The 19,335-nt window shown below is 40.3% G+C and overlaps 1 protein-coding gene across 3 annotated transcripts in view; it reads left to right on the top strand.

The window, feature by feature from the left end:
- The window catches only part of ELF2 (E74 like ETS transcription factor 2), a 50,729-nt gene extending 33,766 nt beyond the window's left edge, over positions 1–16,963 (top strand). For all 3 annotated transcript variants that reach the window (XM_084856076.1, XM_084856077.1, XM_084856075.1), the window contains 6 exons: positions 5,640–5,753; positions 9,422–9,595; positions 10,362–10,451; positions 13,781–13,973; positions 14,338–14,682; positions 15,257–16,963. In XM_084856076.1, the coding sequence (XP_084712202.1) occupies positions 5,640–5,753; positions 9,422–9,595; positions 10,362–10,451; positions 13,781–13,973; positions 14,338–14,682; positions 15,257–15,884 (1,544 nt within the window). In that variant the 3' untranslated portion in view covers positions 15,885–16,963. The remainder of the gene's footprint in view (positions 1–5,639; positions 5,754–9,421; positions 9,596–10,361; positions 10,452–13,780; positions 13,974–14,337; positions 14,683–15,256) is intronic.
- Positions 16,964–19,335: the final 2,372 nt, after the last annotated feature.

Raw genomic sequence — 19,335 nt, 5'->3', positions numbered from 1 at the left:
TCTGCCAGTCACAAAACTACACCTTATTCTCTGCTGTTCACCCTGTTGTTTTTCTTATATGGAGAGCTTGGAGATAAATATATCAATTTTGGGGAACATACTGTTCGTGTTCCTCTCAATCACAAATCTTCAGGTGTGTTCAGATTTGAATTCAGTCTGCTTCAGGGGGGTCCTGCTTCGATTTGGACATCTTCTGAATCTGTCCAAATTAGGTAGATTAAGTTTGAGGTTCATCTGAATCTGAAGCACACCCTTTTTTCGTATTCATGAGAGGCTGCAATATAGTTTGAAAGGGCGTCTGTGGGATTGTGGAGGGTGACATTCTTCAGTGAGAAGAATGGGCACTTACAGGATTATTGCATGGCATGGGTTTATCCATGATGTTATATGCATCATGGATTATGAAATCCAGCACAGAGACTTTCAGTAATCTAAATTATATATATTTACACACACACACACACACTAAGCATGTAATCGTAGTAGCATTGGAGGAATAAAATGAAAGTGTGCATTATATCTGCAAAAGGATTGGCCTTCACAAAGAGGTTTTCAGTAGGTCTTCTGTGACAAAGGGATAGGCCCTATGTTGCACCAGTCTCTTCCCATGACTCCTAATCTGTGTTTCCACCCCTTTTCCTTTCACTTTGACACTCCTTGACAGATTCTGCAGATAAATCTGTGCATATGATTTATTTGGTGTAGAATTAGAATTGGGAGTGAGCATAGTATAGCTGATGCTAGGTAATGCTGTCAAAATGTTATTTACAAAAATTGTTTTGGCAATGTTGTCTAGAATAGTGAACACCACTGAAAATGCTGGTAGGCTTGAGGATGTGTATACTGGAAAATTCCGTCTTATAGTTTTCTTAGGCATTGTTTTATAATGTTTCCAGTGTCCCCGTTTCCTCTTCTTGAGAGTACTGTAGAAAGGAGTGTTGGTGGCTTTGTATACATGTTATTGTTATTATTTTTTGCTAATTAAATCCAAGGAAATGGTTGGCTACAATTTATTCCCTTGTAGACTCATTTATATTTAATGAAAATTTCTAGCTGCTGCTTAGATTTAGACTTGCAGCTACCTCAAGGTAAACCTTGGTACAGTAACTAAGAGGGTAGTCCATGACATGTACTCAATGCACCATTTCTTTTTTAAATACTAGAGCAGAGATGGCAGATAGGATCAATCATTGCTGTATACTGGGGGTGGGCAACTTGTAGGCCAAAACTTCTGGATGGCCACAACTCCCATCAGCCCTAGCCAGCATAGCTACTGGTGAGGGAACATGGGAGTTGTAGGCCAAAACATTTGAAAGGACACAAGTTACTCACACTTGCCTTACTCCGTTCTGTGTCTAACTTTACCTCTAAGGTGCCATTGCATTTAATGGGTTTTTGCTCTTGCAAGTTGCCCTCCCGTGCTACAAATTAATGGAAGTTTCGGCCTGGGTCTAAGGACACTGCACGTTTTTGGCTGAAAAACTTCATTGTTGTGGCTGGGTAGGTGGTGCTAAAGCTTTTCAAGCTTTGCCTTTTGCATAATGCTAAGGCCTGATTCTCACCTGTAGTGGCTGCTGGATTTGGTGAAAATCTATTCAACTATGTGGTGAGTTCCTTTGGAAAAGTAGCTTGCCATATGGAGCAGTCTTGACATTATTTCATGTCAAGTAGCCGTTCACACATGTGAATTAGGTCTTAGCATCAAAATGCTTAAAAATATGTTTCCTTTTCCTGTATTTAATTTAGAATATTGAAGGAACAGGATAGCTCTTTTCAAGTCCCAGTAGAGAAGCACTAGTTGGATCCTCATTAGCTCCCTGGCACTGCAGATAGGTGACCCTGCTTATTCTAAAGATAGATTTAGATGCTGGCAGCTCAGCTGGAATGATTTAGCCTTGAGTAGATTTCCATAAATGGAAAGAGCAACTGGAGGGAGTGTGTGTGTGTGTATACACCTTCATGTGTGTGGATGATGTGCAGCAGGTGGCTGTGTGCTGTTGGTTTTTAAAAAATCTTCACAGGGAGAAGAAGAGAGGAACTGCCTTTAGTTTTATATATGTATAAATCTGCATAAACAAACTCAGACATGATCAGTTGTTTATTAAATTACAAAGACTATCAGAATTAACAATTTTTTTCCGAAGGGGTTCCTACTACAAACATAACAGTATCAAGTACTAATTTGAATGAGAAATGCAAATCTAGTAGTCATCAACCATTCCCCCTCCCCCTTTAAAGAAAAAAAGTCATGTATGAAGCACAGTACTACTGGGCCAGACATTGAAGTTGAAAGAATGGAAGTAGCTATACCTACTATGCAAAATAGAACTAAAACCCCTAACTGGGTAAGTGGCTTACAGCAGGGTAGTAATTGATTGCATAAAGTTACTGCTTCTTGTGGAGTTAGATTAAACTGTAACTAGTAGAGATATATCCTCTGATTGTTCAGGCAATTAACTATTTGGCTTTTAACTAGTTAATGAGCTGGCTATGTTTACATATCTCGAAATATCAGTCAAAGTGCACTTTAGAAAATTCTGAATGAAGATGACAGTTTTTTAATTTAAATAAAGAAACCTCTATCTTGGAAAGTCCTATCTCTTCCAAATTGGAAGGAAGTGGGTGGAAAAGGACAAAATTGGGTCATGGTCAAAGGGAGGGGGAAGAGAGGCAGCAGAGGATGAAAGAGGGCAGGGAAAGAAGTGTGAGGAACGGCTGGCCATCACCTGATTCATATAGGAAAGTTCGGGGCCTTTGGTCATCTGTTTTGGCCTTGTTTTATTTATTTAAGGGATTTCAATTCTGCTTGTCAAATTATGAACAATTAACAATAAAACCACATAATAAACTGAAAATAATCCAAAGGCAAACCAAACATGTTCAATATCTCAGCCAGTTGCCCCTGAGATTACAACTTCTTCCTCTCCGTAGCAATGGGTGGTGCTGCTCTTCATTTCCTAACCTTTTCTCCTGTGCTACTTTCTGCTGCTGTTAAACTTGGCCAAGTCACGTTGAGAGATACTGACTGGGTTCAGATGTTCAGCGGAGGAAAAGAAGCCATGGTGGTGTCTTTTCCCTGCCTTGCGTGTCATGCTTGTGTGCTTGCCATTTCCCTAATTTTCCCTTTTGATCGTCTGAATCTGGCCACTTACTGGGTACACACGACATGACAACCCATACACAAAGTTGAGTATGGGTTCAGCATGGGTTGTTGTTGAACCATGGGTGGTTGTGTTGTGTGAACCCAGCTGCAATAACAAGCCATGGTTTGTTAACCATGAACAATCTGCAGTTCACAACCCAACAACAAACCATGGGTTCTCTTTGTGGGTTGTTCGTGGTTAACAAACCATGATTTGTTAGTGTGGCTGGTTTTACACAACAGCCCACGTTACAACCACAACCCATGCTCAACCCATAGTTAACCTTGAGTGTGGGTTGTCATGTTGTGTGAACCCAGCCACTAAGTTCCCTTACAGGATTGTGAGGATAAAGTGAGTATGGGCAAAAAATCCCAACTTCAAGTATAGCCTTATGGGATCTGAGCTAGCTGTGACCAATCAGGAAAGAGATCTTGGGGTTGTGGTGAACAGCTTGATGAAGCTGTCAACCCAGTGTGTGGCCACTGTAAAAAAGGCAAACTCCATGTTAGGCATAATTAGAAAAGGAATTGAGAATAAAACTGCCAATATCATACTGCCCCTATACAAATCGATGGTACGGCCACACTTGGAATACTGTGTCCAGTTCTGGTCACCACACGTAGAAAAAGATACTGTAGAGCTGGAAAAAGTGCAGAAAAAGGCAAAATGATCAAGGGGCTGGAGCATCTCCCCTATGAGAGAAGGTTACAACAGCTGGGATTGTTTAGCTTGGGGAAAAAAGGAGGTTAAGAGGAGACATGATAGAGGTCTACAAAATGATGCATGGTGTGGAGAGTGTGGATAGAGACATTTTTCTCCCTCTCTCAAAATACTAGAACCTGGGGTCACCCTATGAAGCTGATTGGTGGGAGATTCAGGACAGATAAAAGGAAGTACTTCACACAGCACATAGTTAAACTATGGAATTTGCTACCACAGGGTGTAGTGATGGCCACCAATTTGGATGGCTTTAAAAGGGGGTTGGACAAATTCATGGAGGAGAAGGATATCAATGGCTATGTGCTACCTCCAGTACCAGAGGCAGTGAGCCTGTGTTCACCAGTTGCTGGGGAACATGGGTGGGAGGGTGCTGTTGCACTCATGCCCTGCTTGTGGGTTCCTGGTCAACAGCTGGTCGGCCACTGTGTGAACAGAATGCTGGACTAGATGGACCCTTGGTCTGATCCAGCGTGGCTCTTCTTATGTTCTTAGTGTGGGAGAACCATGTACATTATCTTGACCATCAGTCAGGACTAATCACCTGCATTTATGCAGGTAATCTAGCCTATTGGCTGCAACAACTGTCAGTCAGGTTCTCTGCTCTTCACATTCTAGTTTTAGACTAGTGACTGGTCCTTCAAGAATGCTCTGTCAGCATGTTTTTGTAAGCACAAACTACTTCTGGTTTCAGGGGCACGTTAAGAACTCCTATCTCCTGCGATAGGGAATTTGTAAGGACAGTCTAGTCCTCAGTGTGTCATAGGCAGATTTAATTTAGATTATGAAAACTATTGTCTTTGGCATCAAGAGCTTCAGTTTGGTACCCAACATGACCCAGTTAAATACTGATATATATGACTGTGGGCAGGTATGGGTTAGATATTCGACCTCCCTTGGAATATTTTTTACTTGACTCCTTTGAAAGTATGATTAAATGGGCTTTCAGAAATACAATAGTACTTCTAATGGCCATTTTAATGTTACCATACATGGAGCTCAGGGGGTGGATTGAACTCCCTTATCTAATTTCTTAGCTTGACACCATCAAACTTACCACATCATGAGTCAACCAATCCCTATAGGATAATCAGAAATTGCCATGGACTACTTTTTCTTTTAACTAGATATGCTCATGGATCAATAATGTAGCAATTCTTTACCGTTTTCATGGCCTGCTTCTATCAGATGTGTGTTCTGGTAATGGCTGGGATAGGATGATAAATTGAATCATGGGTCTATGTTTACTGCTTCATTGCTGAATGTTCAACTTGTTTGTTTTATGAAGGGGAGAGAAATGGCCAGTGAGAAGGAGGATCCCTCAGTCGATGAGATTATTCCACAGTGTATGTTCTTGTGAAGTTTACGCAGAAAAAAATATTGTCTCCCTGTTCCCTAAACTGTTTGCTAGTCTTTTAAAATGTGATAATTAATACCTTAATTGATCAAATATACTGGTTAATTGGTTAAAATGTAAGGGTATACAGTCTTAATGAAAACATAACTGTTCTATTGTGATATAAAGGCAAGGTAAAATCTGAAATGCCTATGCCTGTCTCTAAGCACCCATTGGCGGGAATGTATGTTTGCAACATATCTATGGCCATAAAAGGGGAAGCATTAAATTCTCATCTCAAATATACCTAATATTTCCCCCCCTCAAAAACATTTCTTGCAATGGCATGTGTTCCTCCTGGTTTACTAGCCCATATAGATTTATTGATTCAGAATACCTGTCAATCAGATGTATTTGTGTGATTTATTTATTTATTTGTACAGTGGAAGCATCTGTTCACGGCAGCAATGTGCACTGCTCAGATAAGACAATTGAAGCAGCAGAAGCCTTGCTTCATATGGAATCTCCAACTTGTTTAAGAGATGCTAGAACACCTGGTATGTTGATAAAACATATTTTTATTTTTTTGGAAAAGTGGCTTCTTTCGCATTAGGGCCTTTATTACATTTGAAGTTTTATTTGGGAGTAAGCTCCTACCAGGCTCAATAGCTGTCTACTCTGTAGAGAATATTTTCCTTAGCGTTAATACTGTTACTTCTAAGGGGTGGTCTACAACATACAGACTGCATTTAGTGTGCAAACTTACACATTGCAATGATGTTTACTCTATACAACAGGGATGCTCTAGCTAGAGAATTATTGTATGGTTTACAGTTGCTATACAGCTGGAATTACAGTTGCTATTTCAAGTAATTTGAATATAGTAAGTATAACTTTTAGATGGTCACAAATTAACCTAAGAAGGAAAAACATATAAGTCAGTTAAAAACTGCCTTACTGGTTTGTAACTGTGCTCACAGCTTTATTATTATGATTATTTGTAAATATGTTCCAGTTGCGTAGAATGGTGGGGCATTAAGATTGCCTCTCTAGACTTGAGTCTGTGGGCATGTTCGCACATAATGCTAAGCCACCCCTACGCAGTGTGGGTACGCAGTGAACAAGCTACGCAGTGTGTTTCTAAACAACCCATGGCGCACTCAACAGACAATCAGGCTTGCTGTGGGTTGTTCTCCCTATCCTTCCTCCTCAGTCTTCCAGCTGGCCCCGGCATGTATCCCAGTGGACTTTGTGGCAAAAATAGTCTTGTCTCTCCCTCCCCACTCTGATCACTACGCCTTTTCATGCCCTGTTTTTGTTCCACACTGCCTCAAAAATGTTCAATTCGGGTAGCTCCAATCACAGCCCCTTTTTGTTCACTGCCTTTCGGGGTGTGGGTGTGTCTTAAAGATATGCATTTAGGGTTGCCATTTTAAAATTATTATTATTTTGTCGGTCTTTTGCAGGTGCACAAGCGCACGCTTATGGCTGTCCAATATGTGTAGCCTTACCTGGTCAATTTATTTGTCTGTTTCAGCTGTGAAAGGGAGCTAGAAGAAGAGTAGGTACCATGCAAGGAAATTGACAAGACAAGGTTGCATATTGGCTAAGCTGTGAAGGACCAGGGGAGAAATAAGACTAAGGGAAAGGAGAGGCCCGGTGCTGCAATTAAGAAGCACCAAAAATGGGGGAGAAAAGCCAAAGAAATAAGTGCACCAAAAGAGCAGGGACAGTATCTCCCCCTTGGCGATGTGATCCTCTCTATTTTAAGTGTTGGACTGACACTTCTTAGTGTCCGCCACCATTTCAACACTTTCCCAACTCTCCAGCTACTCCAGAAGGGGGCGATCTGAACTCCCCACACCACTTTCATGGCTCCTTTTCGGAGCATTTACTGCTCCAGTTACTGTGGTTCCCTGGCAGTTTAAAAAACGCACACTCAGAAATGTAATGAAATTTAATGGCTGGGAAGTAAATAGAGGAGAAATTTGTGGAAATGTATGGGCTGGTAAGTAAATGGAGGGGAAATTTGCAGACCTGCACTAATGGAGCAGTTCATGCAGGTGCTCAAATTTTGCCTCCATTAACTTCTCAGCCATTAAATTTGCATATATTTTCCTTCCATTTACTTCTTAGTCCCCCCCAAAATGCGCATGTCCCTGACTTAAAAAAAAAAAACAACTTAGAGGTTGGCAGAACGGGATGGAGCAATGGGGCACCAGCGTGGCTGGCAGTACCAGCAGTACCCACCACCCCTCCCCCATAGGCCCCATTCACTCCATCCCATGCAGCTGCCTTCTCAGATTTCTTTTGAACTGTCAGGGAACTGCAGTAACCACAGCAGTCAGTGCTCCAAAAAGGAGCTGTGAAAAGGGGGCGGGGGAGTTAAGAGCTCCCCTTTCTGGAGCAGCTGGAGAGTTGGGAAAGTATTGAAAAGGTGGAGGACACTGAAAAGTATCAGTTCATCACTTAAAATAGAGGTCACATCGCCAAGGGGAAGATATTGCCCCCCCTTTGGTGCACTTACTCCTTTGGCTCCCTACCCACCCCCATTTTCAGTGCTTCTTAATTGCAGCACTGGGTCCCTCTTTTCCCTTAGTATTATTTCTCCCCTAGTCCTTTGCAACTGTCTGCAAATTAGCCAATATGCAACCGCATCTTGTCAATTTCCTTGTATGTTACCTACTCCCCTTTCGACCTCCTTTTGACAGAGGAAACAGATAAAGAAATCGACCAGGCAAGACTACATATATGGGACAGCCATAAGAGAGGACTTGTGAAAGATTGACAAAAGAAGAAGAATAAAAAAATTAGTACCCCAATTGCGTATTCTTGAGGCATTGAATTTTTTTTTTTTTAAAATGCCAGGGAATGAGTGCCGGTTGTTCAAAAGTGTCATTTTGGCACTTTGGAAGGACAGTCACTGGCGAAATCTTGAAAAGCAAGAGGCACAGGCTTTTTTTGCTGCTCTCGCCAATTGGCTCTGTAGCCAATTGCTGCCACCCACAAATAAAGTTGGTCTCCCAGGTTTGGACAATGTGACAACCCATCATGGGTGAAAATAACCGTACAGCAAGCCATGGGTTCTCAGCATGGCTTGTTCCTGAAAAATAAGCCACCCCTCAAGAAAACACTCTGGGATTGGTCAACTCGACAAGCAACCATGGCTAGCTGCTCATGATGGGTTGTCGTGTCATGTGAACCCAGTTTATAAAAGTTCTTGAAGATGGTTGGGGAACGTGGAATGTTTTCAGGCATCTTGGTTTTAATTTTTTTCCATTTATAGAAAGTGCTTTGTTTCAACAGGATGAAATGGTCCAGATTCATTCTGGATATGATTATTGTCTTCTGCCCTTTCATTCTTAAAGTGTAAAATTTTTCTTTGGAACTAAAATTGTATATTCATATGACACAATGAACTCATGAAAGTCATGGAAATGGCTTACTAACCTTCAAAACTATGCTTTACAAGACTAAAGCCTAACCTATGTTAGCTTCGGCTGTTGGGAGGTATAGAAATGTAATAAATAAATATGTAATCGAGAACTGGGTTTCATTCTGAAAGCAAAATCCTAATAGTTTTCTCAGTTTACAAAGTTACTGAATGCCATATAGAAAAGTACAGGGCCTAGTCATTTCCACAGTTAAATGTATGTGAACGTTCAATTTCTGGAAGCAAATATTGGGCTGTTTCACATGATCAGACAAGCCACCATGGCTTAAGTAACTCTACAACAGCCCATAGGTTATTTGAGGGTTGTTTCCCCCTCATACAAGTCATGCCACCTGGGTTTGGACAACACAACAAGCTGTGCCCCAGGCAGGAAATTAGGGAAATGGTGGCTGGCACTTGCCAGGGATTAAGACAAGCCACTATGGCTTATCCTGCACTGTGATACATACAGATATTCAAGAGTGGCTGAATGATGAGGCAGGTTTGTGTTTGGTTTAAGCCAGGGGTAGGCAACCTGATGTCCTCCAGATGCTTAGGACTACAGCTTCCATAATTCGTGCTGATTGGCCATACTGGCTAGGGCTTAGGAGAATTTTAGTTTGCCACACCTGGAGAGCACCTAGTTGCCTACCCCTGTTTTAAGCCCTCCTTGGGACATTTCCAGAAATATTGTTTCTTCGTTGTTTTTGTGATTTAGAACATATTAAGTTATGTCCCATGTGAAGAAACTAGATTTTAAAAAGCCTTACCTTCTTTATTTTCTTCCTTTAGTGGAAGTTTTTGTCCCACCTTGTGTGTCAACTCCAGAATTCATCCATGCGGCGATGAGGCCAGATGTGATTACAGAAACTGTAGTGGAGGTATCAACTGAGGAGTCTGAACCAATGGACACATCTCCTATACCAACTTCTCCAGAAATCCATGAGCCAATGAAAAAAAAGAAAGGTATTTTGTTGGGAGTGTGGCATTCCAACTAAAAATAATACAACAACAACGAGTACTTTGGCAAGGCACAATATACTTTCTCTTTTGTTTTGTATGCTGCTTTTGAGTACCTTTTGGGCTGAAAAGGCAATTTAAAATTGTATAAATAAATATTTACTATACAGTAGATGCTCCATAAATTAGTATTTTGATTGAATATAAAGTTGTAAACTATTGTAAAAAAACCTCACATACTTTAAAAAATAAACTCATACTTTTAATCAGTAAATGGGCATGATGGTTCTTGATTGAACATACTGACTAAAATGAGATGGCTCCTTTCTCTTTATTTTGAAGTGACAGGCGTGATGGTTGTTGCAATTACGGTTCAGATTCCAACTCTTACCATGAGCGTTCTGAGTTTCAAATAGAGCATATTAATGACCTCCTTTATAGGTTTGTTGTAAGGCTGGAGGAGATTAGTTATGTGTTACTTTGCATGCTCATAGTATTTGTTGTCTGTGGATGGGCCATTGTCACATATATAATCAATTTTCTGTAATGTAAATTGTCTTTGTCAAGTTTCTGTTAGTATGTTTAAATGAGTAGATACTCTCCCTAAGAATTAAACAGTCAGATAAAATTGTGACTTATGAGGCATGTTGCTTATATTGTCAGCATCTTAGTTTATCACCAGTTAGTAGTCTATTTATTCAGATTTGGATGAAAACCATGTGAAGTATTATTTCTATACACACATTTCAGTCTTTCAAACTGTTCTTTGCAGCTGGCCGTAAGCCAAAAACCCAAGTGCCATCAGCCCTTTCCAGTGCATCCCCAGACTTGGGTATAAAAAAGAAGCCAAGAGAAGGCAAGGGTAAATAATTGTTCTTTTAGTATTGTGACATACCTAGCAAAAATACCTTAATGCTCCTGTATTATGAATAATTAATAACAATTATTGTCGCCTGTCTTTTTAGAGCTTTTTATGAGTTTTACTGTAAATGTGTTGATTTGCCTTGTGTGAGCACTTGAAACTATTTGCTTGCTGCTAGATTTGTTTCCCCAGGTACCTTCTATCAGTTAGAACTGAACATGCACCTACTCAGCATATTAGACCAATGTGATTCTCAATTCAGATTTGCAACTGCAGCTAGAGATCTGCAATCTCATTTTGCAAACATGCAGAGCATTTATGCCTATTCATAATAGTGAATTGAATGGCTTCTTGATAATGGCTGATTATACTGAGAGAAATATGTGATTTGAAGCTTCTCAACAGGTAGCAAAAGTCTATCTAGGTTTAGGAGAACTCTTTGTGATAGTTGCAAGACACAGGACCATCATTCTTGGAAGGAAGTAGATGGTATCCTGCTGATGAGAGCACTCTCCTCTCCCCATTTTTTATGGCTCTCCAGAGGCTTAGGGCGCAATCCTCTGGCTGCTAGATAGTGTCTAGACACCCATAGGATTTTTCAGTTTCTCGGAACTGAGCTCGGAGCCAGCACTCTGAGCTTGGTTCCCAGAAATCTGACTCCTTGCCCCCTCCCCCACCCCCTCATAGGAGACGCGGTTTGTCCCTGGCTCCGCACTCGGAAGAGCAGTGTGATGCGGCCAAAAAGGGGGCATTCCCGGGGGTGGGGAGGGGAAGGGATGGCAGAAGCACGGTTACAATGCTTCCTATGTGCAGTCCGCCTCCCCCCCCCACCTGAGGCGCCCCAGTTAAGACAGCCGAAATCTGCCATCTAGCCACAAATGCAGGTTGGCAGAGCACAGAAGAGAGGATCCCCTCCATGCTCTGCCTGCCCTGCATTGCATAGTTGGCCACGTTCGAGTTTGGAGACAGCTATCCCCATAGGATTGTGCCCTCCATACATTTAAACAAATGCCTATGGTCTTTCCAGCTTCTTACAGGTGGAGAATATTTTTGTTACAGGAAATTATTAGTTTTGATACAATTCATATGTGTTATCCTCCGTTAATTCCTTTTTGTTGTTACTTTCCTCCAATAAGGTTACTTAAGGTTATTGTACTGGCTTTTTAGTGATTCTTGATGCCTGGACAAAGTTATAGGTGACATCAATTTTGTCATATTTCCTTATTATGGATATGAAAGAGAGAGAGACATAGGGTTGGTCTAAATGAGCCTTCAGGTTTGGCATTTAGTTTATATGCTCCAAAATACATTTTCTTTACAGTTGGAATCCTTAGACTGAATATAAGTGTTTTCTAAAATAACTTTTTGCTAACATGCCTCCAGTGGTATGTTGTATTTAATTTATTTATTATATGTGGGATGAGTGTGTATTTATATATTTAATATATATCACAGTTGTTTTAAAGACACAAGTATGTGGTTTTGTCGGATAATTTCCCTAGTAAATCTGTATTTGTAGAGAGTATCTAGTATTGCAAGTCTTCTTGTTTTAGATCAGAGGTGGCCATTGAGTATCTTAAACTTAATATTTATTCTTCCTACTGCTTAGAAGTCTTGGTTAAAGTGAGATGGATTTTTTTAAATTTTTGCAGATATAAGAACTGTAGATTATATGTTACTTTGAGAAAGCAAGTACACAGCTGCTTGATTCTGCAAAAATACTTACACATGTTAGTGATTTCTAATACTCTTTAGAGGTCTGTTGTTGCAAAAATATGGAATTTTAAAAAAAGAATATATTCAGCCTTTCTGGTAGATTGCATCCTGCTGATGAGAGTGCTCTCCTCTCCCGCTCTTTTTGTGACACTCCAGAGGCTTAATACATTTAAACAAGTTCCTAAGGTATTTCCAGCTCTTTACAGGTGGAGAATATTTTTGTTATGGAAAATTGTTAGTTTTGATCACGCTCATATGTTAGCCTAGGTTAATTGCTTGTCATTGTTACTTTCCTCCCATTTTAATGTTTTTTTTTAAAGAATACTTTCTTCAGGCTTTCTGGTAGATTGTGTCCTGCTGATGATACAATCTACCAGAATGTATTCTACCAGAATATATTCTTCAGGCTTTCTGCTAAAAATTTTAAGAGAGAATCCTTACAGGTTCATTATTGTCTTCAGGCAGCGGTGCAGAACCACTGGCCCACAGGCCTAATATGACCCATACCACCTCTTGGGTTCCTGCAGGGATGGGGCTTAGGCTCCAAGCCCTGCTCCCTGGAGGAAACCCCTCAGGGGCATCTCCACTGCTATCTCTGATCTGATACCAGAGATAAACAGCGGGGATTCCCCTGCTGGTGTGTACAAGCAACAGAACACCCCTCCCCCCTCGTTATCTCTGATCCGAGATAGCAGCAGGGATGAGAGAGGTGGCAGAATTCACCCTTGCGAGGAAGAGCAGCTGACATTCCCTGCACGGGCAAGTCCCAACGCCCAGGCTGCCCTGCACCCTGATTGCAGCTGTGGGGGTGTAGGGTGGACTGGGTTTTCTCCATGCCTCCTTCCAGTGGAAAAAAAAAGAAAAATGGGGGTGGTGTCAGGGGGCAGAGCCACACCTTTGATGCGACCGCCCCCCCAAAAAAACAGTTCTGCACCCCATCTTAAGGAAATGATTCATGTTGATCAGTCATTCAAATACGAAACAGTTTCAGCATGCTGATTATGAAATTCTTCAGTAGTCCTTCTTTACCATTGTCAAAAACATGTGTTTAATTTATTTTATCCTCTGTCTATTACCTTTTCTTCATATTGTAGCTATATGTTTGTCTTTTATTTTTTTGAAGCAGGTATTTGAGATGGAATAAGCAATTACGAGTGTATGCTCTAGGACATTAAGAAAATAGTCAGGATTGGCTGAGGCACACTCACCAGACTGTTCTGAGGTCCTTTGGAAAAAATAAATGCCCTAAAACTAGAAGATCCAGTATAAACATCACGGATTGGGGAGAGAAGAGTTCACAGCCTAGAAGGGATCTGTGGATACTTTTGACATACGAAGCCCACTTTTTACTTCCTCTTCCCCCAGAATTTAGTTTTTTAAAAGTTAAAATTGACTTTAATTCTGCTTCCACAGCTGTTTCCCTCAAAAATTTGGGTTACACCCATTTTGAAAATTAAAAAATTAATATGTATGTTCCCATCATGAAAAGAATGGTATGTAATAAATCTAATAATTCCACATTATTTTATTAGCCATGTAAGAACATCTTGCACTGTTTTGTCTTGATATCTTTAAATATGTTGCATTACCTTAAATTCATGTTTTTATTGTAGGAAATACGACCTATTTGTGGGAATTCCTTCTAGATCTACTTCAGGACAAAAACACTTGTCCTCGATATATCAAGTGGACTCAGCGGGAGAAGGGCATCTTTAAACTTGTGGACTCAAAAGCGGTTTCCAAACTATGGGGGAAGCACAAGAACAAGCCTGACATGAACTATGAAACAATGGGAAGGGCTCTGAGGTATAAAAAAAAAAAGGGGGGGGGGAGGGGTAAAGAAGAATGTTGGCAGTTTCTTTGTTTTAAACAGATTGCAAGTGTTAGTTATGCTTGATTGGGAGCTTCAGCACAGACTTTTCAGAGTTTTATTTGATAAAGTGGTGATATGCTCTTAAGCCAGTGATGGTCCAGTTTCTTCATTCATTATGGAAACATCGTTAATACATTCTTACTCTCTCTGCTTTTTTTCATGCAGTGTGCATAGCTTATTTTAATGAAGGTGTATTGGCCATGCCAATAAAGTATCTTGGTGGTTGGAAACGTGAAAGTAAAGGAAGTTAGTTTACATTCATGTTATATACACTGTTCTTTTACTTTTTTCTTGCAGATACTACTATCAAAGAGGAATTCTGGCAAAAGTTGAAGGACAAAGGCTTGTATATCAGTTTAAGGAAATGCCCAAAAACATTGTGGTTATTGATGACAAAAGTGAATGTGGCACTGAAGATTTATCAATCCCCACAGATGAGAAATCCTTGGAACGAGTGTCATTGTCAGCAGAAAACCTTTTGAAAGTAGCAACCTCTGCTCGTGCAGGAAAAAATGCTTCTCAGTTGAACTGCACAAGAGCAGAGAAGCCTGTTACCAGGGTGGTGAACATCTCCTCACCTGGGCATGAAATGTCATCTTGTTCTCCCACCAGTACCACTGTTCCAGCAACGACTGCTCCCAGGTTAGCACCGCATGATTTGCCTGTTGTGTGGGCTGTCGTTGAAGGAATTGGTGCAGCACCATTTAATGAAGCTAGACCTGTCTTTTTAAAACTAATTATTTAGATTGAGAATACAAAGATACATAAACTGTTCTCAGTACAACACCTTGTAAATCAAGGAGTTTGAATTTAGATGTGGTGCTGTTTTGAGAAATCAGGCTATTAACTTTGTCGCTTTGTTGCCCTGTAATTTCCAAAGGATAGATTTACTGCTGGCTAGAGCTTTGAAAACTTAAAGCCAGCTGTTAAGGTAGTCTAGTCCTGTAGTTTAAAACCATATTTTTGGCATTTTGTTGTAATTGTCAAAGCAGTAGCAGTAAGGAGAGATAGCTGAAGTTCTGAAACTCTATGAAGCAAGTATCAGTGTGAGACTGGGGTTGGGAAGTCTCTAGTTTTCAATTCTGATTTATAGGGGAAGATTAAAAAAAATTATGTATGCAAACAAGGCCAAATCTATGGCATTACTTTAATTAGATCATTTGTCCATGTTGCTCGTTTGGTCTTAATACAATATTTGTCTTCACGTATTTGACAGAACAGTCCGTGTGGCCATGCAAGTGCCTGTTGTAATGACATCTCTGGGACAGAAAATATCGACTGTTGCAGTGCAGTCAGTAAATGCAGGGTCACCATTGATTACCAGCACAAGCCCAACAACAGCAGCAACTCCAAAGGTAGTAATCCAGACAATCCCTACAGTGATGCCAGCGTCTGCCGAAAATGGAGAGAAAATCACAATGCAGCCCACAAAAATAATTACCATCCCTGCTACGCAACTTGCACAGTGCCACTTGCAAACAAAAACTGGTTTGCCTGGGACAGGAAGTATTAACATAGTTGGAACGCCACTGGCTGTGAGAGCACTTACTCCAGTGTCTATAGCCCATGGGACCCCAGTGATGAGACTGTCCATGCCTGCCCAACAGGCAGGTAGCCATACTCCTCCAAGAGTTATTAGTGCAGTCATAAAAGGTCCAGAGGTCAAATCTGAAGCAGTAACTATAAAGCAGGAACGAGAAGTTAAGACGCTGCAACTTGTACAAGAAGAAAAGCCAGCCGATGGAACCAAGACGGTCACCCACGTAGTTGTCGTCAGTACACCTTCAGCCATTGCCCTCCCTGTAACAGTGAAAACGGAGGGCATAGTAACATGTGAGAAATGAAGAAGAGGCAGCTATGAACATTAATTACATAGACCATTGTGGAATTAAGCAAACTGACATATTTAGGGAGGCAGGGAAATGGACACAATCAAGAGGTTAAACTGCATTTTTAAAAAATTGTTAATCGTTATTCATATGTTTGAAACTTACTGGAAACGAAATAATGTCCCATGTTTCAGTGGGAATTGAACCACATCCACGCACTGACACAATTGCCTCTTGCAAATTGGGAAACTACTAAGCTGATGAAGGACAATTCCTGGGACTGACGGGGGTTCAAAAGGCTCACTGCATTATCAAGTTACACTAAGACATGGAACACTAAGCTGATTCTGTGAGGAGTTCTTGGTTTATGTGTATTGGGGGGTGTAGAAAGAGTCTCACTGTTACAGAAGACAAATTTGATGCATTTTAATGTGCATACCAGCAATTACTACTGTGTACTCACAGTATTCTACTGGTGCTATGTGAAAAACTCTGCTACTAGGTATTCTAGAATGTGAATTAAAGGAGTGGATTTAAAGAGCTTCTAAAAGAAGATGAATCTAGAGGGATTTCTGTATCATACAGCTTAAGCAGATTTTAAAATGAAAGCCTTAGACTGATTTTCAGTTATCTTTCTTGAAATAAGCTAATGGCTTCTTTGTGTAAAGCATTTTTTTATTAAAACAATTTTTTAAAAATCTTATACCTAGCACAGTATTGTTAATAGAATTACATGTAACATATTTTGTATGGTAGTCAAGTCTGTCAGTTTCTTAATTGTGGGCAAAGTGGCCATAGGGTTGTTTCGGCCTTTTGCTGCATCAGGCTTTGGTCACCCACTTAGCCTCGACATCTGTGCATACATTTCAATTTCAGCTTCTACTCTGTCACTTGAAAGGTCACGCTTGGCATGAACTCTTGTCAGGTAGTTAAAGCCTGTACATTTTTTAGTTGAAGTTAGAGGGAAGTACCAGTGTTCAGAATGAACTATAATAGTTTGTATATTCAACATTTAAAGTATATTCTATTTTGTTGTACTCTTGTTTCAAAGTGTATTCAAGTAGGTTTTATTGAAATACAAAGATGAAATTTAAGCTTAGTCTCTTCTTTTTTTAAAAAAGTCTTAATATGCCCTCTGGTGTTCATCCAGATACACAATACTGCATGACTTCATTCTTCAGTGTCCCAAACATCTAGTTTCGGAACTAGAACTAGGGTGGAGTTTGAACAAATATCAAGCAATGAAGTGTCTTGTCTCACTTACTATGCTACTAAAAAGCAGAAGAAGCAACTATTTCTTGCTTCTGAAATATCAGTACAGCCGCACTATGTGGTTTATACCATGAGCAAGATAAATGAATGAAAAGCAGCTGTAAAATACCTTTAGCTAAAACTAGATGATAAATAGTAATTATATGTGTAGCATCTTTCTGACACCTTCTTGCTCTACCATTATATATTGTACTTTCTGAATGAATTAGCATAGCAATAGCCAGCTTCCTAAAGCAGGGAGCAGAGGTAGAACTTCCTTGAATGGGGGGACATTGCCAGATTCAAAGGTAGCAGAAATGCCTTGTTTTGCTCCTGTCTTTCTCCCTTTTCCTCTGGACATACGGGTTGGACAAAACCACAGACGGCCAACTGGCTGGCTTTGAATTGGTGTCTAGAGGTTGCCATGTGAATTCATTTCAAATTTGGGGGCAACCTTCTGATGAAAGTTTCAATTCATTCAGGATATCATGGTTCTGTAATACTTGTCTGAATCCACACACATGGCTTTTTCAAAAGGTATACATGTTCATTTTAGGAAACACAATCATTCCTAGGCACCAGAAAGAGCAATTGCCACAGTTAAATTGTCTCAAGAGGTGTTGACATATGCATGCTTGGAGAAGCTCCATTAATGCCAGCTCCACACACATCCAAATAGCAAAATAGATACATGTGACTATTGCATGCATTTACATGTGGGTTTTGTGCATTCATCTACACTGAAGTGTGCTTTGCATGTTTCAATAGCCATATCATACATGGACTTGTAAATATTCTTTTTTATTGAAGGATTTACTGATTTTCTTGTTCTGGGAGGGGATTGTAGCTCGATGGCTGAACACATGCTCTGCATGCATACATTCCCAGGTTTGATCCCTAATTTCTCCAGTTGAAAAAGATCAGGTAGCAGATGATCAGATTTTTCTGCTGAAGATGTTGGAGTCACTGCCAGCCAGTGTAGGCAGTACTGTGCTAGATGGACAAATAGCCTGAGCTGCTCTTCGGAAGCTTCATATGTTTCTGTACTTTACCTGGGCTAATATAAGCAAGAGGTCTCACTTTAGGAAACCCAATCCATTTATAAAATGTAGGGTGGAGCAATCTCTGGGAACTCTGTAAGCTTGCTAGGCCCCTCATTTCAAAATCTTGAGGGGCAAAACTTAACCGCTTTAGGATTGGTAATTAAAGGAGGCCATCTACAGTGCAACCAGTATGTACATGTTTTCTATCTTGGCAAGTGAGAGGAAGAGGATTGTGTTGGAGATAATTCATGGTGTATATATTATCTCGGGTGATATATCCTCTTGTCTTGGCATGCATGCAATTTAAGTCAGGCAGGGTTTAAATTTTGCAGTAAGAAGTGAGATTTCTTAGGTGAGGGCTTCATTTTCTGAGTAAACCATCACTTTTCCCAGAATCTCACACTACAAAAACAAACCCTATAAAATTCAGCCCATCCCTAAATGAACTTAGAAAATAGTACAAGACTATTCCTTAAGTGGGAATAGTTTAACTTAATATGGCAACATTTACAATAGCTGATCTGAAGAATGTATTGGGCAGAACTACAGTATGTAAATGATTGTCCTTCCCCAAGTTTATCTGGTGATGCTATTTGACATCTCATGATTGGATCCAAAAGTTGCCCTTCTGTGTGAGAAATGTCTGTGGAAGGGCTGTTTCACATCTTGTGCTGTGGACTGCTGTGTCAAAATTTGACAATGTTCTTCCACAACTACTTGTTCATGCACAAGATGTGTTACAGTACCTACATTGCACTGCAACTTTATAAGGTCTTGCACAAGTATTTGTGGAACAGTGTCAGCAATTGTTTTCCTTTTCTCACAGTTCTTTTGGACCCAGGGTTTTTGAGCCTTATATCATGTGGGGAGAGGAATAGCATCACTAGTAGTAATTATACCAGGCTACAGTAGAGGAAGAGATGGGAACGGTTGCCTTGCACATAACTCAAGAAATGATTTCAGACACTGAAGACACAAAGCAGGAAGAATTTTATTCTGGACATTTTAATTAATTTTCCTTGAAACTAAATGTGTTCATGAGGTGTGTCATTTATGGAGCCTTTCCCAATGGATGCCCTTTTTAAATCAAAGGACACATTGCCATAATTCCCCAGTCCAAGTTCTGAGCCTTCCTCAAAGCCAGGCCCTCAACATGAGAACAATTGTTTGGT

This window comes from Heloderma suspectum, chromosome 5 (genome assembly GCF_057233095.1).
Source record: "Heloderma suspectum isolate Gila_16-S chromosome 5, 16-S_ref, whole genome shotgun sequence".
Taxonomy (NCBI): Eukaryota; Metazoa; Chordata; class Lepidosauria; order Squamata; family Helodermatidae; genus Heloderma; species Heloderma suspectum.
Note: the sequence above shows the minus strand (reverse complement) of the source record. Positions and strands in the feature narration are given on the sequence as shown.